General features: G+C 46.3%; 2 protein-coding genes across 2 annotated transcripts in view; one reads left to right on the top strand and one right to left on the bottom strand.

Annotated features, from left to right (window-relative positions):
* The window catches only part of LOC135394165 (uncharacterized), a 163,267-nt gene that overhangs the window by 47,019 nt on the left and 92,190 nt on the right, over positions 1-24,058 (bottom strand). The window lies entirely within an intron of this gene.
* On the top strand, positions 13,235-23,873 carry LOC135395234 (MFS-type transporter SLC18B1-like). Its single transcript, XM_064626473.1, has 12 exons — positions 13,235-13,384; positions 15,406-15,501; positions 17,070-17,146; positions 18,506-18,653; positions 19,487-19,555; positions 19,623-19,710; positions 19,807-19,943; positions 21,144-21,235; positions 21,359-21,454; positions 21,905-21,982; positions 22,646-22,739; positions 23,730-23,873. The coding sequence occupies exons 1-12, from the start codon at positions 13,235-13,237 to the stop codon at positions 23,871-23,873; spliced, it is 1,269 nt and encodes a 422-aa protein (XP_064482543.1).

Raw genomic sequence — 24,058 nt, 5'->3', positions numbered from 1 at the left:
ACACACACACCAATATCGAAACTGCCAGGAGCAGCAACTGCATGGACAGCAGTTCGGTCAATGGCCTCAACCACTCTATCCTCCAGTAGCGTCACCGGTCCGAGCTGCGCTGCTGTCTACACTTGCTCCTGGCGTTTGAAATTAATATAGTTGTGAATGCTATGAAATTTCATAACCGTCCTTTCCTTTCCTCTCTGTAATATCCACCCTAACAACTATCGTAATTCCCAATGAACTCTCCCATTGTGCTGTTCCTGCGAACGTCCACATCGTACCTCTCTTTTGCTTGAACTTTTAAAGTCTGTCCACTTCTAGTTCTGCAAAGTTCCGTGTAATTCCCGAAACCGCGAAGAGGAATGCAGTGATGTGCTTCGAAGCCTTTTGCTTGTCTTTAGCTCCTTCTGCTTCATCGCCACTGGCGTCGATAGCGTTTTTGTTTGTTTTGTAGCCTTCCACGAGGGTCTCTATTGTACCTGAGCCAATTTAACAACAATCACAATGAATCACATTGGAAGATGGCGAAACGTGTGCTCCGTTACCTCTCCGGAACCAGAACCACAGGGATCACCTACTCAGCTTGTGGACTGCCAGTGACTGGTTACACAGACGCCAGCTGGAACGAGGACGGGACCGGGAAGTCACGAAGTGCCTATGCCTTCATTCTGTCAAAGGGTGCGGTCAGCTGGAAATCGACCAGGCAACAAGCCGTAGCTCTTTCTACGTGCGAGGCCGAATACCTTGCCTTAACAGAGTGCATGAAGGAAGGCAAATGGATTAAAATGTTTCTGGGAGAGCTTGGGTTCCAGAAATATTGCAACCGGGAACTGGAGATATACTGCGACAACCAATCGGCGATCAAGTTGGTAGAGAATCCGGTACACCATCAACGGACGAAACACATTCAACTAAAATACCTCTACGCCCGCAACGAAATAGAGAACAAGGAGTTTACGGTGTCGTTCATATCTACAGAACACATGGTCGCCGATGCTCTCACAAAGTCCGTACCACATGCGAAGAATATCTTCTGCGCTAGAGGTCTTGGACTTCGTTTTTAATGACTCCTGGGTGCTGCTTAAAACACACCCAGCTGGTTTGAGGGGGAGTGTGTTGTTTTTGTCTATTTGCTTTCAAACCAACTGGTTTCGTTTTTGAACAAAGAATAAACGGCTGGCAGTGTTGCGCGCGTGGCTTCGCTCTTGCTCGTGCTGCACAGTCAGTGAACGGAACTCGGTCAGAGCTGTCGTCTAACATCTATCTCCCTCTCCGTAAAATTCGACCGGTGGACACGCTTTGAGGCCCGATGAGTGACTTCTATATCAACTTCAGAACACACTTCTGAAAATACCGCGCGATTTTGTTGACGAACACCGTGGCATATGGCATAGGATGCAACGGGTCCCATTGGTTAAGCAAACGTCGTTGCTATAACAATAACATACCCTCGTGCCCCCTCGCTCATTAATCCCGCAGTCACATTTCACGAAGCACGTCAGCTGCTCTTTCTTGCTCGTTCTGCCCATCGTGAACCTCCCTCTCCTTTACGATCCTTTCGTGAATACTGAACCCCTCGATTGTCTTACGACGGTTGTAGACTACGACATCGTAGCGAATCTTACGAACTTGTTTGTGAATCCGACCCCTGTTGCACTAACCAGGCGGCACTGCGATTTCCCGACACATGCGCCACGGGCGCCCAGACACGAGTAACTTCCTAGTTCTCCGGCGCTCGGTCGTGCTGGGCCTGATGTGATATCTCCGTGTAGGACCTTTCTGCCATTTTTACTGATGTGCAGTACTGTGCAAAAGTTATTATTAGCAAAAGCAATGTCAGCAGACATTTGTTTGGTGGTGTGAAGTGTAAGTTAGCTTGAACACGACAGCAATTATGTGTCCTATTCACACGTGATATTAAAATTACAGATATTTTTCCGTTCAGGAGAACGTAAACTTTTACGCACATGGACGTGGTTGCGAACTTGAGCAATGTAGTCATTATCTTGCATCTGTTACTCTCAAAACTGCGCACTAGACATGAAATTGGAGGCATCTGCAGAATTGGATCATTGTTGTCACTACGGCCTTGAATTCCAGAAAGTCCTTTATCAATCAGTACAAGGTCCCTTGGTGAAATCATCTTAATAAGCTGCTGTGCTTTTTTTCTGTTCAAAGATTCACAACGTATGTGTCATTGTAAAACGTGAAAACTCGTTTCCGTCGTCTGTTATCCAAAGCTAGAATCACGTTCTTTCACATATTTGTTGCCGAACGTAATCACACCTGCTGCGTGCCAAATGACATGTGAAACGTCTTGTCTGAGTCCTAGGTAAAGGTAGCTGGAGTCATTGCATTGGGAATCTTGTAAACATTGATATCGCACGTCGAACAGCACGGTGGCTGCGACACCTTTCGCATGGTTTGTTTGTAGGCCGTAGAGAGATGTTTATCTTCTGAATTTCTGTACCTGTGGCTACAACCTAACAAGAACGACAACTAAATTTTAATATTGCGATGTTTTTGCTCTCGTGTGCTTCTTCCCATTCGCAGGAAAATTACGCAAAAATGTACAAATGAGAGGCCGCTGAACTAGGGACTAGTTTGCATGTCTGTCGCTAGCTGGCTCTGTGAAAAACTCCGACTCACGATTTTCCCGATTCTAGATGGCGCCACGCTCGCCGTCCTTATCACGCCGTTCGCCTCCGACTCCGAAATAATCCCCATTGTGCATGGTTGACGTCACGAGTTTAAGGCGGCACGAACCCTCTGCGCTGTTTGTCGAGAGGTGAAGCGTCGGACTTTGACACGAAAGGTCCGCAATTCGATTCGAGACATTCACGTTTTTTTGCTTTTCTCCTATTGCTATATGATAACTTTATTATTTTTATTTTATTGTTGTATATTTATGCTACAATTATTGTTTTCACAAGTCACTGGCGTCTGTACTGACTGATTATGGAATTTTTAGTTACTCTTCGTATTGTTTTACTAGTGCATACTTACTGTATGCCGACGTACAAGTGTGATCGGATAGTACGGATGGCAATATGGGCAGTACACACACAGATGGTATTATAAACGAATGTTGCCAGCAGTGAGTCTGAGCAAAAGGCGATTGCCAATTAAGAAATCAGGAAATGACCAAGGAAACGTAACTTCATATGCTATCAAAGCTCGCCCGAGATGTCGGTATCTCGGAGGCTCTCAACTGGATGTACCAGTGGCTGTAAATTAGGCTATAAACATTGCCTGCACACAGCGCTTACAATGCCAGTCTGGAAAATCTAGTGCTCGAAACAGTTTTTTTTTTTTTTTTCTGCACTCGCTTACATGCAATTTACCTTGATAAGAACTCTTTTATTCATGCAAAAATGACGTTTTGGTATGTATATTTCTGGTAAGTAAGCATTATCAAATATCTGAATTCATTTACAAGGCGTTGGTGCAAAATACTTTTCAAAACTTCCGTCGCAGAATAGACTTCTTATTATTACCCGGAAACTTCGGTAACATATTTGAAAGACTCCTTTCCCCCATGTTCTCCCTTCTTTTCCTTTCACATTACACCGGCTCAGAAAAATGATGTCAGTCGACAACCCCCAGTGACAGAGGACTCCCTGTTTCTTTTCGGCTTGGTGTGCCAGTTGGCAAGGGTAGGAGCTCGAGTCGCAAAAGCGTTATTAGGGAATTAAAAGGAAAGTATCTAAGTCTATATGCACGACGGGATGTACACGGCTGTTTGTGAACGGACTGGTTCGCGAAAGTGCGTTTATAATGTAAAGTGTAGCAACACGGGAAGAATAATGCGGCGTAATTTATCGTGCACGTCGTACGTCCTTTTGTTTATATTAGACGGAGTGAGATTAATATAAACTCGCTCATAGACTGGTACACAACGCTGGACCCAAAGTGTAGCAACACGGGAAGAATAATGTGGCGTAATTTATCGTGCACGTCCTTTTGTTTATATTAATTTATTTATATTGTCGTATGCCGTATGCTTGCCGTACACACCAATTTCTCAGCATAGCCATTGAGCTCTCAAACAACAACCATCTGTTGAACAATAAACGGAGTGAGATTAATATAAACTCGCTCGAAGACTAGTACACAACGCTGGTCCCAGAACAACAGGGCAAGGGTGCAGGCCAGCAGAACGTGTCGTGTCGTCCTCCCTCTGTCCCTTTCTCGGGTTCAAATTTTTCACCAGAACCATTTGCCGCCGACGTCGCGTATCGCGGTCACGAGGCCATAACAGCGCTGTGGAGAGCCGCCGCCAGTGGCTATCCTATCGCTCGCAGCGCCCCCACAGCCTTGCACAAGGGCACTCTATTTCGCATCGCCATCCCATGCCTCCCGCTATCTCTCACCATGCTCCCCGAAGGAGCAATGACGTCATCCGCGGAATGCGACAGCAGCGGCCCCCAGTGGTGAAGCGTCGCTCGTAGCGCCCTCTAGTGGTGTACCCTACACAATGGTTAATCCTTCTATTCATCGGAGATAATCCGTCTACTGGGGGAACATCCGTCTATTGGGGCACCCGAACATCAGTTCCCTCTTGTTTGAATTCGTTGGTTTTCTGAGTGTCACCAAAAGTCACTGGTTAGGCACGTGGCCGAGCAATCATATAATTCTGCTGTTAATTAACTTTCAATGTGTATATGTTGGCTGCCCACGTCAAGGACACTTTTGAAGAACGACATTCGCATTTGGATCCCTCAATGGGGATTACCGGGCTTTCTAGGTCGTCCGGAGCCAGCGTCCGTTTCAAACCCTCGGAACGTCCGGCTAGGAGTCGTGGAAAGCGTGTCAGCTGGACAAGTAAGCCTTTGTTACCCACTTCGGGGAAAGCTATCTTTGAAAGTGCAAAAAGTGCAAGTTTTCCATATCAGTTCATGTTCACCCCCGTGTAAACCTTGATGTCAGTTTCTAATTCTCTGATTGGCGAAGGAGGGGCGCGCGCCTGGAGTTTAGCGGAACGACGCCCAATTTCTCCGCTGTCGACGGAAGGCGAAAGTACCGTCCCGTGTATGTCGGAGTGTGCTGCTGGGCGATTCCACGCGAAATGATCCAGCTGACTTGCTCGGCCTCCACAAAACGATCCTGAATTTTTACGAAAAATTTTTTAGCAGTCGCTAATAGTGCAAAACGACCACACTACGAAACATTTCTTCCCAAATCTCAATGTGGCGGGTGCTAGACACGAGCAAAGTTCGCAGCGCTGGAGAAAGCCGTGCCTGGTGTGAACGGCAGGTGTGGCTCATAGAAAGCACCTAGAACTGTGTGGTTTTCTTTTGCGGATAGAGGAAACTATGCTCTTCACAGCATCCAAATCCCGGTTGTCGTGCTGTAATCGGTGCAGGTATACAGAGGCCGAAAGTTTCGCAATTTTCCTCCTACTTCGCGTTTATTTTTTTTTTTTTTGTGGACAATCAAACCATTAAATTTGAATGAATATTTTTTTTCCTGCCAAGGCACCAAGGAATACTTCAACAGGAAAAATTGCCAGACACGTAACTTTCATAGTCACTGCAGGAAAAAAGAGGAAGTATGCGATTTTTCCAAAATTCGCTACAATCGAGCGTAAAACACGCAATGAAGAGGTCGGAAGATACGCCTGAAACCAACTCAGTTTTATAGAACGAGCCTTCCTTTACAACATATTAAAAAATCTCGAGGGTGTTTTTTCGTATACAGGAGAAAATAATTTTTTTGTAGTAGAGGGTATCACGACCACAAAAAGAAAAGACAAAGGCCAACAAAGAAAGCTGTCACCAAACTTCATCCGCACGGGCGACTTCCTGTCTTTCGTTCTGACAGTGAAAACCCCGGAGCGGCATAGCTTTTGTAGCGAGGACAGGTCCTGAGCGTCCTATGATCAACTCGTGCACTCCAGTCCAATAAATGTATCCCAGTGCAGTGAATATGTTTCTAAACCCTATGGAACGTAATTTAAGTGGGGCTTTAAAACAACAGTGTTGGCACGAGACTGTCCTTTTAACCACTGAAGTCAGAAACACACCTTTTGCTTCCACTTGAGCATCATTTATTCAGTTGTTAGAACATTGCTACAGAATAAAGCAAATGTTGATATTTAGATAAGATAAGCTACAAGTTTATTCGGTCTCACTGAGCTCATTGAGGAGATATGTAAAGTAAAAATACTCTAGCTTTGGGATTAATTCTGAAAGAAACGAGTCATCCCGAGTGACTACCACAGTCTGTGCCTCCTTCGGACTGTACACAAACAAAACACCCTTGGACAGGTTGAGAACATATAACTGGACTTGGATTTGAGTGTAGTAGCAATGTTGATTCCTTAGTGATACCTGTCCGTCACACAGCTCTCGATATTCTACCAAACATCGTGCACCATCTTCAAAAATAACGCTCCTGTGAAGTATGCTTCCACGTTCTCCACCTTGCCGAATCCACAAAATAGACGCAACATTGCCATAGCTAGGAAAGCACGGCGGCACAACGCAGAAGTAGCCGTTCACTTGCTTTCCCTGGAAACAGCTGCGCCTATGGCATGGCTGGCGCGAGACGGTAATTACTCCGCCACCGCGAATGGCGCTGTACGCAGTGAACTTGCACGCCACCTGGCCGAGGCGTTTCACCCTATGGCCTTTCCGTTAAAAGGCGACGCTTCTTGACCACTGGGGTTGATTGTCGGTTGCCGACGTGCCATCATATGTTGTAAATCAATGTAAATAGTTGTTTGTCTGTTGACTTCGCCTGCGAATCCGTTCTTCAAGCAAGGTGTCGGTACAATCCGGGATTTGGGCCGCCGAATATATATCATCATCGCTAGGCCCACCTCGAGGAGGAACGAGGAACTTAACTGTCATTAACAGCTACCGCTGAAAATCTCAACATCTTCTGTGATCGTCTACAATTTTTTTTTGTCTATTTCCCACATCTCCGAATTAAAATTCCTCCGCGTTACATGTGACGAAAATACTGCGCGTGCAGCCGTTTTCACGCACATCGTAGGACTTCAGAGCATTGAGAACATGTTGTGATCAGGGTACGGAAACGTTATTTTTTCGGTTCGGTTCGTGTTCAGGCATATTGGTTGTGCATCCAGGCATATTGGTTCGGTTCGGGTTCAGCTCCGCAGCAGTGCAAAATATCGGTTCGAACCGGTTCAGGAAAGCGAATTTTGAGCAGATTGTCATGGGTTAAAAGCAGGCACATCCTTACGATTCTCAAACAACAGAAATCCACTTTTGTTATTGTTACTGACACGGTAGCGGTTCACAGCAACACTGCGTGCTACAGATCTGCGTTTCAGGAACTACAGATCGACGTTACGGTAGCATACTGTACTCTCTATGTTCACTCATCGTATACACACGGTTACATCCTGCTGAGGGACTGGCCGTTATTTTCACAGCCCACAATGGAAACTTGGGGTTGCTTGGCGACAAAAGTCGGTACAGTGCTGGACACATGTTCACGGAACGCGCGAGCGGCGTATTTCCTCTCGGGAGAGACACCCTAGCGGCGAGCGGAAGACTGCGAGTTCAAGCGTTCATAGGTATGGAGGTGTGCGCTAGTGGCGGCCCACCGTGGTAGTAATGGTAACTTTGGTTTTTGAAATGGTTTCGTTTTCGCTCTACCGCACAGAGCGCGAGTTGCTATCGCGGGAAGGGAATCTCTCCTCTATCGTAGGGATAACGGGACGCTAAGAGAGACGACAACGGGCTGCAGTGGCCTAGCTTTTCTTCATCTCTTTGTTATTCGACAAAAGCAGAAGGAAAGAGCGTGTATCCTTGAGCACAAACAAAGAGAGAAAGGGGGATACGATACCCTCCGCATTTCGCAGCAATAACGGAGGCCAGGCGCACAGGCAGGGGTCTTGCTTCGATGGACGGCCTGCCATCGTGCTGGAAATGGTAGCACCCATCCGGCAACGGCCCGTCCAGAGCATTTGGGAGCAGCCTGCTCTTGATGACCTCTGCGTAATGCAGCTGACATGGCCTGCGTAGATGCCGGACTGTCTGAGGAATCCTCAAGAATAGAATAAGCAAGAGACGGACGCCTACAAGAAGTAAAGATGCACTCTGGGAATTTATAGAAGCAGAGTGGTCCTTACTACGTGAAGACGTAGACCTTGTCCATCGGCTATAAGCATCCCTGCCTGTGCGCATGGCCTCCGTTATTGCTGCGAAAGGGGGGCTGACAGAGTATCGTATACTCCTTTCTGTTTTCGTTTGTGTTCAAGTATACAAGCTCTTTTCTTCTGTTTTTGTCGAATAAGAAAGATGAGGGAAAAAAAAGCTAGGCCACTGCAGCCCGTTGTCGCCTCAGCTAATCTCAGCACCCCGTTATCTCTACGATAGCGGAGAGGCTCCTTTCCCGCGATAGCAAATCGCGCTCGGTGCAGTAGAGCCAAACACACAAAAAAAGAAGAATACTACCACCACTAGAATACCAATAGAAGAATACCAATACTACCACTGAGTACCACGGTGGGTCGCCACAAGCGCACCTTTCCATCCATCTGAACGAGTGAACTCGCCCGCTTCCGCTCGCCGCTAGGGTGTCTCTGCGGCCTCTGCCCAGAGAAGATACGTCGCTCGCGCGTTCCGTAAGCTTTTGTCCCGCACTCTACAAGGAAGCCTACAGAAAAGGCCAAAAGGACGACCTCAAAATTAACACAACTGAATGAATGCAATAGCTGCGAGGGGGAAATACCTCGTGCACTTGGGTTGCAGTTTTGCTTGTTCAGTTTCAGTTTCAGTTTCAACTGTGTTTGGCAACGCGGATCAATCCGCCGTGCAAATCGTAGTTTCGATCTCTCACACGTATGTCTGAACCGTTTCGCGAACCGGTAACCGCCTAAATTTATTTCGGTTCAGTTCCGGTTTGGTGCAACGCGAGAAAAAACTATTTTGGTTTGGTTCAGTCCCGGTTCAGCGAAAAATATACGTTTTTAGGGGTTTTCGGTTCAGGTTCGGTTCCGGTCCGATCCCTGGTTGTTATTGCGTCTATTTGTCCATGTGTCTCGGCTTTCTACCTTCCTATAATCATGCACCAGTAGTCTGCGCTCGCTCCCTACCTCGTAGACAGCATTTTGCAATCATGTACTTAATCGCCGTCGCTATCCTTCTGGCATCAATAACAAGACGTGATCTATGTTACTGACGTGGCTTACTGAGGTCTGCCACAAAAAGCACATTGATTCCTGCTTGATCCATGCTTTGCATCTTTATTTACAATTGCTCCGATGAATTAAGTTGCTCCTCGTTCTGAAGCTATAGCGACGTAAAAACAACACTAAAAAGAAAGGTTGCTGGAAATGAGAGCAAAGCTCCGGTTAAAATTATTTGTAACGATCCGGCTAATATGACATAACCAGAAAAGTACAATGATCCTCTCTCATCCCACACATTCGTCTGTGTCGTCCGAACGTGCTCGTCCAATGCTCAACTGCTAGTCCGACCCCAGCGAATCGGGTGGTTTTACCAGCTAGGCTTCACAGCTGCCTCCACGCGTAATGTAGAACACTGTCCGCTTCATAGGGTGTACCACTTGTGACACCGATTACACTGGAAAGCGTAGTGAACTTTCACTGTGCCAGAGCCAACATGGCTACGAAGTCTTCGAGGTTATTCGAGGGCTGGTGTTGAACGTAAACCCTGTACGTATTCGGATTCTGCTTCACAAGGGTCCTTGACATCTCAGTGTTAACGTGATAACGTTACGTCATCGTTTGCGCTGCGTAACCGGCGACCACCTGTGAACTACAAGGGTGAGTGTGCTGGAAGCGTTCTCAGTCAGGTTAAGTTGAGTGGTTAGTTTGTTTGCCAAGTATACTTAGTGAGCGTTGAGAGAGAAGCAAATGCGATTGAGTGGGGGGGATTACCATGGAAACATCGAATTTATTATGGGAACATCGGATGACAAGTCACAATATCGTAGTTTCTGTACCGGTACGTTCCCGTATTTGCCTAATTTTTTTCTTCTTTGTTAGAGAGAAGACAGTTTCTCAGAAATCGGAATGACAGAATGACCCCTGGTCTTCATTAGCGATATCGTGTCCGTTGAAGTATTAGTATTAGAGTATTAAATGACGGAATATTCGACCTATGTTAGTTAGAATACTGATACTCGATGACCCTCGAACATTTTACTTACGCTTTTCTTTTTCCGCCCAGTCACATAACATTGAACGAAACTACAGATGCGATGTGATGTGATAGGAAAAGAAAAAAATGGTAATTTAAGTCACGACAAAGTCAGACTGGCTACCCCAGACCACTTAGCCGCAGCAGTTAGTTGAAATATATATTAAAAAAAGAGAGAAAACCCAGTAGCTGGGGGGCGGGAGACAATTACTATATCCAATCTTGTCATAGTGAGAGATCGAGAGTGCAGCTTATTTAAAGTCAGTGTTAGCGTAGCCCTGTATTTCGAGGCAGTAACAAAACAAGTGAACTGTTGAAAGAATGGTCAAAAAGAAGTGACCTGGTGACGTAGATCCGTAGCGAAACACACGATACTATATGGGAACAAAGAGAACAATAGGAAGCGCATCACCTTTACATCACTTTAGTCCGCAGTAGAATACAACTTAATCAATTTACATGAATAATTTACAACAATTTACATCTCTGATCTCGAATGGTTGGCTCTCCAGTTTGCTGAGGAGCGGTCATTCTCTCCGTAGCGAGAGCAATGCAGCAGGGCATGGTAGTACTCGCCGTCGACGACAGAACGCGTTAAATTTGAGACGACGCAGGAAACATTCAATTGAAACTGGCAGAGTGAAAATCACTCTACCAGTGTCTCGGAGTTGTCGCGATGTCATTACCCTACGCGGCCCGCGCAGCGTCGTACTCCGACAGAGGTGTTCTGCGTTAAAAGTGTGTGTGTGGGAAGGAGGGATGACGTTCAATAGTAATAATAATAATAATAAATATCTTTATTTACGTGCCCAAGAACAGCCAAAACCTTGGTATTAGCGCACGTAGACGATACAGGTAAGGACTTACACATACATACAAGGTGTTGCACCTAAAGTGATAAAAAATTCTAACTGGGAACGTACTCTCCAGAGGATTGTGGGTCTTTCGGCAATTACCTTCTGGGAACTTTTCCCACAATTTAGGAAGGCTTTGGACAATTTTTAATTGAGGGAAATTAATTTTTTTCAATTGAACTTTGAAAATTGCCAAGCGAACCTCAGTTTTTTTTTATTTTTTACAGAAATATGAAGTCCCCCACGAATAACCGCAGACGCAACAAAAACTATGCCCAGTATCGCAACAAAAATACTCGAAAAAAATGAGTAACAATCACGCTTCAGCCCCGCCTCCTTCATTGTCGCAAAGAAGAGCGCACGGAAGGTGCAGGGAGAGGCGGAAGTGTACCCGCCTCTTATACACATTATGCAGAAAAAAAAAGACATATCTAGGAACATATTCAGGAACAGGAACATAACCGGAAAATAGTCATATTGATACATACAGTACATGGCGCTAAAAAGAAAGAAGCAAAAAAAAAACTGTACAACTTCACATGTTACTGAGTGAACGACAGAGGAGAGTTTTAAAAACGTTTGTATGGGAGTTAAAGATATCAAGATAGCGGTAAACTGAGTTTGTCAGTTGTTGAATACGTGCGATCGGATTTATAGGCATATGGTGCGATAGATACAAGATATTCGTGTGTCTGGTTATATTGACAGGTACGACGATATGAAGCTGATGTAATAAAGATGGTGTATCGAGAAAATTGTGTAAGATCTTGTAATAGTTGAAGAATGCAGAGGGTTGGGTCAAGATCTACTTGGCAAAAGTAACAACAAAAATATAAAACATCGAAGCTTCCCTTTAATGAATGCAAGCTTTCATGCGGTGGACTGCAATTCGTCAGATAAGAAAGTAACAGCATTGGAGTTACAAATACTCATACCCTCGGATGGCACACACGTGAACGGTTTTCACATGGTGTCACAAATCCGGGTTTGTGACCGCCCTTTTCCAGCCACGTGGTACTTGTCAACCCTCTGTTAATTTGTATCCTTTACCCTCTCTCTTTTCGTATGTTCAACAAGGAGGACTATAGGAAGTGCACTGCGTTTATATCACTCTACTGCTCAGTAGAATACAACTTCATCGATTTACCAATATGTACGCCCAAGAACAGCCCTAGCCTCATGCCTCATGGCCTCGGCATAGTGGCACGTATGCAGTCCACTGCATGAAAGCTTGTATCCATAATGGAAAGCTTCACTGTGTTATATTTTTGTTCTTATAAGATCCTATAACAAAGCAGAAAATCATGAAAACGCGCCGCATTGAGAGTGCTTCGAGGTTATAAGAAATGACATTAATGATAATAATACGTATATATATATATATATATATATATTACATAATCATAATAATAATAATTCAATTCAATTCAATAATAATAATAAAAAAAACACAAAAAGTGAGATCTGCCTGCTCAGTCAAGGCGGCGAGTGTCACTCATGAAAACACACACACACACACTCGGAAGCGAAAGAAATTCAGAAACTCCTACGAACAAGGCTTGTGCTCTCCGGCGCATGTAGGTATGGGACCTTGGGGGTACAGGAATCTTCCAAAGTGACACGTGGGGATTGGAAGCGCTTCCAACTGCGCCATCGTTACTTCTCGTGCGACCTGGTGCTCCAGGCAGTTCATGACGATGTGCGACAGGTCGCCGTGGGTGAAACAAGGCTCGCAGCGGGAGGATGGAGATGGAGTGAGGCCAATTTTGTAATGGAAGGCAGGTGGTAGTAGCTCTGTATCTCAGTCGGTAAAGCCCCTAGAGATTTAGGGGCTTTATTCTGCGAGAATCTGCCGCGCCATCTGTTGAGCGCACGCAGTTCCTCGTCCCCTCCAGTGGCGCAGGCACCGTGCAAATGCACATAAGCAATTCACAAAGAGGGAGGGGGAATATGTTTATAATCGAGCAAGGAAAGATTGGATAGACAAAGGTCGGATTGACTGGAAGAACGAAGGAAGGAGCTTCACTGTAAATAGCTGTTTATTGTAGTTAAAATTGCGGGAAAGGGTGAAAGTTCAGTGGCACTTAACGCTCATGGCCCAGCAAGTTAGGATTACGTTGAATTATTAGAATCATTGCTTTTTCTTTTTTTTTTGGGGGGGGGGACACTAGAAGTGTTCGTGCGCGTCCCTAAGTGGCGAAGTTGCCTGATTTCCTTCGTTACAACTCCCACAGTTTCTCCTTCAATATGAGCGCTTACGAGAAAATGAAAGACGAGCCGACACCGAGGTGTATTCCTTGGACAAAACGGAGGGTGACCATCTTGGCTATCGTCTGCAGCATCAACGTTCTGCTCGGTTCACGCTACTCTATCTTGGCACCTTTTTTTCCTCATGAGGTGAGTTCATTCGTCGATGGAACATAATGACGACGTGCAAGCTAGCTATGGTGTAATTGCTACATCCTGTTCTTGCGGGACACGGGTTAAATTTTTTTCCTTAACAACAAACAAACATCCTCTTTCTTCAAGTTCTTCACTGTTTCTTCGTCTAATTTGGCCTTCTTCTGAATTCTTTGGACACAAGGAAATGGTACCGTCGGCATTCTTCGATATCGTATACTTCCTCGATACCTTTGCCTCATTCGATGTGAAAATGAAGAAAGAGGCCTCTCGAAGACCTAAAGTAATAAACTTCACTTTCCACATACACGTGTCTCAAAATACGTATTACGATCTGCAGGGACCAGAAATTTTACTTTCGTGTACAGTGTTCAATTGACCTTTTTGATATTCGCATCGTATCCCAGAGGCTCTCGAGCGGATTACCCTCGGCGCACGCCATACCGGTCTTGGGGCTAGATTTTGAACTTTTCGCTATCCCGTAACGCTTGCTAAACGCTCGTGCTTCCCGATTGACGGCCAATGCGCATGACGGAATGAACGCGCAAATTTTCAAAAATAGCTATAACGATCGCTATGTGTAGATCAAGATTGAGACCTTGTTGGAGTGGAGTCGACGAGTTCGCGCGGTGTCGCCACTGGGCTCCACTCCTGTCGTCACCTGTCGTTAAAGCCCCTATCCTGTCGTCCCCATCCAGCACCATCTATTGAACACGAAGATAACCTTGTCCGGCGCAGCCAAGGTCATCGGCGCCCCAGCGCGTGCGCATAAGCAGTTGTGAGAAAGGTCCGTTGTGGTCGCTGTGTTATCGAAAGGGGAAACAATGCCGCCCATAGTGAAATATGTTCGTCGGGATCATTCTTTTCCTAAGCTTATAACAAGCAGTGGACATATTTTACACCACGGAGCTTTTAAGCTGGATTGTATCGTGCGAAATCGAAAGTAAACGTAAACATTGTCCCGACACGTTCTCCAATCACCATCCAAAAACGTGCCTCAAACATCATCATCAGCATCTCTATCACACACCTCTGTGATGTCCGCCAAGGTGCACATAGTACGTCATTGTAAAACTGCATCCGGATATACAGGGTGTCCCAGAAAACGTGTCATTGAATTATAATAAAAAAACTACACCACCTAGGGTCATGCGGCCAACTGCATTTGTTCTTACTGGGTTTTTGCCACCTGCTCATGTGAATGTCGTGTAACGTAAGTTTAATTATGTAAATTTTTGCGAGCTTAAGTCGGAAATTTGCCAAGTAAAGGTCACTTTTTTACCCCACCAATGTGAAGAGCGTGTCTAATTTAGTCAAATTAATGATAATTGACAGAGATATTCAGGAGCTATCCCATCGGAAAAAATAGCCGAGCATCATGCTCTACGGAGGTCGCACAGAATAGCGCACGATGAATTTTTCAGCGCAACCTTTGTCAGTCCGACGAAAGGAGGTTGGAAACCCAGCCCTCCCCGACATCGCAGAAAGAGATAAAACAGGCACAGCTTATCACGTCCGACTTTCGCTGGGATAATGCTTTCCCTCTCCCAATTTTAGGAACTGTTACTTTTTCTACTATCACTCTGTGGGCTGGCTTCGGAACCTCCTTTCGTCGCACTGAGAGCGATTGCGCTCAAAAAGTCATCGCGCGTTATGGTCCGGTGCCCCGAAAAGCATGATATTCTGCTATTTTTTCCGATGGGATAACTCGTTGAATAGCTCCGCTGAATATCACTGTCAATTATCATGAATTTGAGTGGATTCGGCACGCTCTTCATATTGGTGGGGTAAAAAAGTTCGCAAATATTTACATTATTAAACTGACATTCACATTAGGAGGTGGCAAAAACCTAATAAGAACAAATGCTGTTGACCGCATGATTCTAGGTGGCGTAGTTTTTTTTATTATAATTCAATGACACGTTTTCTGGGACACCCTGTAGATATGTGGCATCTCCACGTAACTCTAATCTCAAAATCAGTTGACGGCTCCTGAGGTTGTTTTTTTATGAATGCAGGCAGCACGAAGAGGCAACACGGCAACTCAGTACGGCTTCGTATTCGGCATCTATGCCGTAACATCATTCCTCACTGCACCACTTTTTGGCAAATTGGTGAGTTCAAGCACAGTGGCGAGTAATTAGATAGCTGTCTGAAAATGGCTGAAACCACTTTTGGAGCAGCAGACGTGAAGAAACGCGCACCGAATAACGCTTGTTCCAGTCTCACAACTTCACAGAATTGCTTGCTAGAGCACTAAACAGAACGTCATTTATTGACCCGGACCACTGACACTGACCAACCTGAAAATGCATCCGCATCTTGTAACGCACGCCTAGCACGCACCTAGCACACATGCGCGCACACACAATATAATGACTTCATCCAGAAATTGCTCTTTTCTGAGGTCCGTTCCTACAGTGCTTACAAGCTGGAAGCCCGACATTCTAGCTTCGGCCATATATTCCTAATTTCGTAGCAGTTCAAAAGTGAGAGCAGGTAGCAAAAATGGACCGTAACTATAACGAGCGACGTCTCAAGTTACGCTATACACTCTTAAAAATGAACTTCACCGCATAGCACGCTCCTAGCCAACCGTAATTTCAAATGATATCGTTATCTTCCCTTATTTGTTGAAAACGGGAGGCGCACGCCATTTTTGTGACACTTATGCTGTTCATAATTGTCCCAAAACAGGCGTACGCCTCCCGTTTTCAACAAATCAGAGCCGACAACGATATCATTCGAGATGATGGTTGGCTAGGAGCGTGCTATGTGGTGAAGTTCATTTTTAAGAGTGTATAGCGTAACTGTGTGGCACTTCTGTGTGGCCAACAACGGCGAGCCTATCCTGCCATCACCCCCCCCCCCCCACCTCATTTTTAAGAGTGTAGAAATATTGCCGCGCAGCGCGCTTCTGCACTCTAAAAACTTAGCTTCACCGGATAGCACGCTCTGCGCCAACCAGTGCCACGAATATATACGGTTATCGCTCCTGATTCGAAGAGAAAAGAAGGGGCGTACCCCTTTTTGTGACACTTATGCAGTTATGATAATTGTCACAGAAAGGCGTACACTTTCCACATATCGCTATGCGTAATAGCTGCCTTTCAGCGTGCTATGCGGTGAAGTTCGGTTTTAGGTTGATACGCCATACGCCGTTGAAGGAGTTTGGCAAATTCGGGTGGTAATTTCGTGGCAGCACGGCCTATAGCACTCGGAGACTGCTAGTCTTGCGGCCGCGCTGGATCCCGTGACCGTTGTCACCCGAACATAAGTGCCAGGAAGGAATCTAGGATCTAGCGGCTTTAGTCGCTTGGATCACGCTATGGACATCGCGGTCGCTCCTCTTCGCATTTCGTCGTCTGCTAACTCACGTGAACTTCGACGTGCGGGTCAATGCGGGCCTTCGCCACCCTCGCAGTGCGAATGTGACGACACCGGATATAGTTGGTCAACCCGCTGCCCGGTTGTACCGAGTGTCGGACGAAAAAAGTGCTAGTTGGCAAATTCCTGGCGCCACGTGAACATGTAAGATTGCTTAGCTTTGACCAAGCGAACATGACTGCTCGGGACCTGGGAAAAAGTGTTGTCACGAAATGACCACCCAGATTTGCCACTAGATAGCAAAAAAAAAAAGAACGAAAAGAAAAGAAATCTAACTCTTGCACATCCCACACAGCTGTCTTGCAATGTCCCAGCAAAGGGAATGTATTGCGTCGGTGTCTTCGTCGATGCTCTCAGTTGCTGTTTCATGGGGTGAGTGCCACTTTATTACCAACGGTAACACGAATCTCATTTTTACGACGAGTTAAACTATTTATTCGAGCGTTATTGGAAGGATTTATCAAGTGTGTCGGCGGAGGCTCCGCCTTCTTCAGGACCATCATGAAGGGGACGGAGCCTCCGCCGTGACGTAAAACCGTTTTAAAGGGACGGTCACATCCGGAAACCAATCTATGAAACAGATACCACTGTGCTCAGCATCGACCGACAATCTACTTTACTCTTTTTCCCGCGTAAAGAGCTTGGATAAGAAATAAACGAATTTTAAATATCAGTGCTGCCTCTGCGGCTGTAGAGACTAAGCGGCAACGACATCATCTTTAAGTCACTCCCTAACAGAAGGAATGAGAAGGCGCGGCGCTCAGAGGAAGAAGTAGCCGTCCAGACGTCCGCACAGCCGCGGCGTCCCTTTTCTCATGCTTGCTCTGATTGGTGGTGTAGGGAGTGACGTTTTCTCCTTTTTCCAGAGAGGGAATTCCGGTATACTCTCAACATCTGGCGTCTGCTCTTGTCATGTATTCCATCGAATAACGGTCCAACTACGCCACTATTTCGTGTGGGATTTTCGGTACCGTCCACGAGGAATAAAATGACAACATAGTTTTGAAATCGAACGCGACCGTCCCATTAAATAGTTTACCACTGATAAGCACCGCTTGTGACTTCCGCTCTTTGCATGTTTCACAGTTTCTGTTCCTGCACACGCACGAGCGTCGGCGCCGCCATTTCTCACGCGTCGCGTTTTCGCGTGCAGAAAACGCTCCATGCGGGTCTTGCACGTGTACACGCTCTGTCTTGAGGCTCGCCTGATAAAGAGACAAATTTTACACTACAGTATACTAGACATACTACAGTACCATGTATTGCACCATTTTACACACGTTCAACTCCATCGCTTTAACTCGTTCATCTGTTTGTATTATCTGTGTGCAAGTGTCCTGGGGTAGTTAGTTTGACCTCATCGCGACTCATATCCTCATTTTTTTACATCACCATATGTTGCATTGAAAGAGAGTGATTACCAGAAAGAAGTACAAGAAAAGGGGTGTTATTTTCTGGTCCCTTCGCATCTGCCGTCATTTGTATCCATTAACCAACATGCAGGGGCGGTTCTAAAGGGGTGTCAGGGTGTCCTGACCTCCTCCCCAATTTCTTTCTTCACATAGCGTTTAATTGACATAGATCATGTTTCTGCCATGCTGGCCAATGCTGGACCCTCCCCTTAGAAAAAGCTTGGATCCGCCCCTGTCAACATGACACTTGTTTTGAACACGACCGACGGTGTACGGAAAACCAGTTTGGCGTAAAAAGCATGTGCCGTTGTGTCAACAGGCTCCTCGAGTTCTGCCCAATGGGCAACACGTTCTTCGTCATGGCTCTCCTCATTCGTGCGGTCATGGCATTGGGCTTCACGGCGTCGTACACATGCGCTTGCGCCATCGTGGCGGCGGAGTTTCCCGAAAACGCGGTCGTCTTCATTGTGAGTTGACTTCCAAAATCCATTCTTCATATTTTTCACTCATTATATTATTCCGTTTGTCATGAACGCGAATTTAGAGGGACAGTTTGGAACCAAGCAAAGCCTTGAACAGAGCTGTTGAATAAACTTGGAACCGCACACTCTTAAAACCGAACTTGACTGCATAGCACGCTCTTGGCCAACTTCGGTCTCGAATGACATCCATGTCATCATCACTTCTCCTTCATTTATTGTTGCCGTTGACATCGTTCTGACATCGATTGGCATCGTCACTTCGGGATGGTGATCGCAAAAGCGTGCTATGCGGTGAAGTTCTGTTTTGTGAGTGCGAGGTATAAACCCTGTAAGAACTTCGACGTCGAGCTCTGACGTTAGAGGATCGAGAGACTTCTACTGACTCTCGTAAGCACGTGGTGGAAGTGACTCCCATGGTGTCACTGGCAGTGGTACTTTCCTATGCATCCCTTTACCCACTTTGCTGTTATCCCAACAGATCCCCCTAAACTCTTAAAAATGAACTTCACCGCATCGTAGGCTCCTAGCCAACCACCATCTCGAATGATATCGTTGCCCTGATTTGTTGAAAACGGGAGGCGTACACCTTTTTTGTGACACTTATGCTGTTCGTAATTGTCACAAAAAAAGGTGTACACCTCCCGTTTTCAACAAATCAGGACAACGATAACGATCAGATAATGATATCATTCGAGATGATAGTTGGATAGGAGCATGCTATGTGGCCAAGTTCATCTTTAAGAGTGTAAGCCTCAGAGTCTGCCACTCTTAGCAGTGCAACATTACTTTGTACCGCAACTTTCCTTCTGACACGATAGCCTCTTCTGGAAACAACATTGGGATTGGGCATCATCGTCGGACCCACTGTGGGAGGGATGCTGTACGAGGTAAGATTTAACGCGAAATTTTCCGCAATACGCACTTTTGTGTTACGTATATTCACTTTGCATTCAGATAGGGGGATACATGTTGCCCTTTGTTGCCATGGGAAGCACCCAGATATTGGCCGCCGTGGTAGCCACAATTTATCTGCCACAAATTGGTACGACCTCCATTTGATTCTTATCTCCAGGATTGCTGATCGTCAGGATTTTCCCGGCGCAGATCAAGCATAGTCTGTAATTGCATTATCGTGCAGAGAAACCGGAAGAGGCCGACACGGTGAACATGAAGGATGTCTTAGACGGGAGAGTCTTCGTCGACCTGTTGGTTACCATAGCTTCTTTCTACACCATGGGTTTCAATGACGAGACCTTAGCCGTACATTTGCAGCAGGTACGTATGACGTACGAAGTTCACTCGATTTATTAATCAATCTATTTATTTACGCAGTTCAACCTGCCGCCCGCGTTATCGAGCCTTATGTTCGTTCTTGCTGGATCTTTGTATACAATAGGCAGCTTTGCGTTCGGGAGGCTGGCTAAATACACGGTGAGACTCTCTTATTTTTTTATTTTTTCGTTTCTGTGGCAGCCTGTATTCAGTAGAATGCGAAAAAATTCCCGGTTTCTTTCTTTTTTTCTTCTGTGACATCAGGGGTGCTCGAGTGCTCGTGACGTCACGCCATGAACTCTCCGACGATCCGAACCTTTGGATAGTTCTGGTGTAACAGCTCTCCAACTCCCGTTTCTTATTGCGTTTTTCTGCGAGCTCTTCGTAGCTTTTACTGAGTCGAAAATGATGGAACACTCTTAAAACAGAACTTCGCTACATGGAATGCTGATGCGCAGAATGATACACTACATATCACTTATCACTCTTGACTTGTGCGGGGCGTGCGCCTTTTTGCTGCAATTAACATAATTACATAAGTGTCACAAAAAGGCGTACGCCCCTTGTTTGCAAGAAATCATGGGGGCGGACGATGTCATTCGGGATGACGGTTGGCTACACTCTCAAAGCAGAACTTCACCGCATCGCACGCTGCGCGCCAACCATTGCCAGCACGAATGACACGGTTATCACCACAGAGCGGATTTTTAGACACTAACAGGGGGCGCTTTTGACCGCACATATATACGGTATAGCAAGCAGTATGTCAATCATCATCGCGGACGATATCGCTCTGTCACACTATAAGTTGAGAAAGGGGGCTCACACCTTTTTATGTGTCAACTTTCCTTCCAATCGGAATATAAAACGATGCGATTCTGCAGGTTGGTTGGCCTAGAGCGATTTATGCGACGAAGAGCAGTAACTGTTAGTGCGCATATGCGTGTGTCCTCATCATCACCCTCTCATCCCTTCCACAAGCGCAATGGGGCAGTGTACCGCCATAACGGCGCTGAATGACCCACCACATCATTATCGCATTTATGTGTGTGTGTGCGAGTGTGTATGCCTAATCTTTTTCATCGTCATCCCACTCATATGTTAACCCACATGCACTGAGGTATGGTACCGCAATTGTTGTGGTGAATCACCTTAACCCATCGTCATTCATGTAGTTGTTGTTGTTGTTGTTGTTTGTTGCAGCGTGATCCTCGATGTGTGGCTCTCCTGGCACCAGCTATGCTGCTTCCTTGTTACGCCATTATTGGTCCCCTGCCCTTCATCCCTTTCCACGCGTAAGTACGTCGCTTGTGTGCGTCTATTGCGCAGCCTATACAGTGGGGCGATAATGAATGGGCTATTTTATCGCCTACAGTGTAGCACATCAACACACTTATCGCTCTTTCACTTTTCTGCAGAACCCTTCCTCTGGTGTGCATTAGCCAAGCACTCGTCGGAGCGGGTATGGCAGCATACTTCATGCCTGCATTTGTTCATTCCCTACAGCAAGCTGTGTGAGTAACATATGTGGAATCTTATCGAAGTGATCGCTGTCTTTTGAGAAATGCCCTGGTTGCACGGAAATCCGCTCGTGCCCGTGTAATTTTGATTGATTGATTGCTAAAAGAAAAAAAAAAGCAGGATGTTAGTCCCAAAATTACTCGGGACTGGCTACACCAAGACGCTTTATTTAGGGCTCATTATCTGTAAAACAAAATGAAGGGAACGGACGGTGAGGAAAAAAAGAAGAAAAGGAACACCATACAAATCCATACACTTTGTGAGGCGCACGTGCCAAGACGCGAGTGGGAAGAACTCCATCGAGTGAAATACGGTCAATGCCAAAACTTGTCACAATCGCTGTCCTTTCAAGTTCACCTTCTATACTACAGTGCTTTGCACTATAGGTGTCATTAAACTCCATGTAGATTAGGCTGTAACATGGGCTTCATTCATAACAATAGGGAAGTCAAGAAGTTGCCCAGCAACGTCGCCACGTTCGGCCTTCTTTCTGGTCTCTTCACATCAGCAGTCTGTTTTGGGTACTATTACTTGAAAATCCTTACGTATGGCACAGTACAGCCTCCGTCACACTTAACCGGAACGCGCGACCACATTGCCCGCGCAGGCGCCTGCACCCCGGCCTGCGTTGGCCTCCAGGTTCGAACCGGATCGGACGGGCCGGCTTCACAACATCGACTCAACGTGCTCGTTGGAATGGTAATCTCACTTGCAACCGTTTTGGGCTACACAAACTCATGCTTGCCGGTGTTTTGCACTCTTATAACAGGCCTTGATCATGCTGAAGACCAACCACCCATTGGGTTATCAATCCCGATTTCTGGATAGCAGAAGCCGTACGCCTTTTTGTGACAACTATCATAACTGCATACGTGTCACAGAAAGGCGTACACTTGTCGTTTTCAACGAATCATAGGAGCGAACAGGATCGCGCTTTGCGGTGAGGTTCTGTTTGAAGAGTGTATGCGCTCCTGAACCTGATGGGATGATCATGGACCACGTTTACTGACACTACAGCAACTAATACACACGGACCTAGTCTACAAACCCAGCCCGCGGTGCTGGCGTCCTGGTAGACCACGCATGTTGCGGTTTAGTGTGACGGCGTCAGTACATTACTATTCGTAGTCGATCCCCAATGAACAAACGAAGGAACCTAAAATGCCTTGGATGCGCAATTTCAGCTGCTTCATCGGACCAATAGCAGCTGGTGTACTGGTGGACCACGTTGGATTCCGCTGGGCCACACTCTTCACCTTCAATGTCCACATCGTTGTGGTAAGCGGTGCTTTTTTTTTTTCTTCCTCCTAACTAGTTTCCTTCGTGAGATAGCTGAGACAGAGAAAAAAAATTAAAGGTAAAGCAAAGCAGCAGATGGGTTATGGTGACGGCGTAGTTTAATAACTTGTTGATTGTAATACAGACCTCGGCAGTTTTGACTTTCGCTCACTCACGCTCACTCCCCGTCTGCTCAGTTCTCGGTTCGCTCATTCACGCTCACTCACCGTCCGCCCAGCCCTGGGCTAGCTCAGTCACGTTCACTCACCACCCGCCCTGTTCTCAGCTCGCTCACTCACGCTCACTCACCGTCCGCTTAACTCTCGGCTCGCTCATTCACGCTCACTCACCATCCGCTCAGCTCTTGGCTCGCTCACTCAAGTTCATTCACCACCCGCCCAGTTCTCAGCTCGCTCACTCACGCTCACTCACCGCCCGCTAAGCGTCTTGCGGTCTTACGGCTGTTCCTTATCTTCCATCACCCCCATGTGTCAACCGAGCGGATGAACAGGAAATTGACAGCCGGATTGCTGATCCAAAGAGCGCATTGGTGCACTTCTCCGCGCAAGAAATATGTAAACCGGAACCAATTAATTACTCGGAAAAATCACTAAGTGTCGACGCGTTTTTTTTCTTGCAATATTTTTCGCTGAAGGTCCCGATGCGTAAAACAGAGGTTCCGTGGGCGTGCGAAGTAAAACAACAACTACTTACGAGCGTAAGTTGTTGTACGTCAAGTAACGTACTTGACGAGCAACGCGCCGTTGGTGGTGACTTGGACACAGTGTTGCCCGTAATTTTCATTTTTAATTTTCTAAAAACTACGAGCGCAATTGGGACGGAAATTGTAACGCAAGAGTACTGAGGGCTATCAAACAGGTAAAGCGTCTGATATCGTAAATTTACTGCTCTACAGTCCCTGTAACTATACTGTCTGTTACCCAAAGTGAAGACTGATTAAGTCATATGCGCTCTGTTTTTGTCACGCAGTGTATAGTCCTCGTCGCCGCCATACTCTATGACAGGTTCTTTGTCAAAGACGATTGCGAGCTGGAGCCTCTGGTCGAGCGATCAGATAGTCTTCCCGACTACAGCGATCTGTACGGCGAAAAGACGTCTGGGATGCCACAGTGAGGACGCGCGACCATGACGCAGAACGGCGGATGACCACCAGCGAGCACAGTGCTGTTTAATTCATAGGTGGACGACAAAGGAACGTTTATTTTCTAGCTTAGGAGCACCATCGTATGGAATTCAGTTTGGAATTCGAGGCTAGTCGCATATCTTGCCTTCAACGGAAGAGCCACAGTCCCTGGCCG

The sequence above is a fragment of the Ornithodoros turicata genome, chromosome 5 (genome assembly GCF_037126465.1).
Source record: "Ornithodoros turicata isolate Travis chromosome 5, ASM3712646v1, whole genome shotgun sequence".
NCBI lineage: Eukaryota > Metazoa > Arthropoda > Arachnida > Ixodida > Argasidae > Ornithodoros > Ornithodoros turicata.
This window is presented reverse-complemented; position numbering and strand designations above follow the sequence as displayed.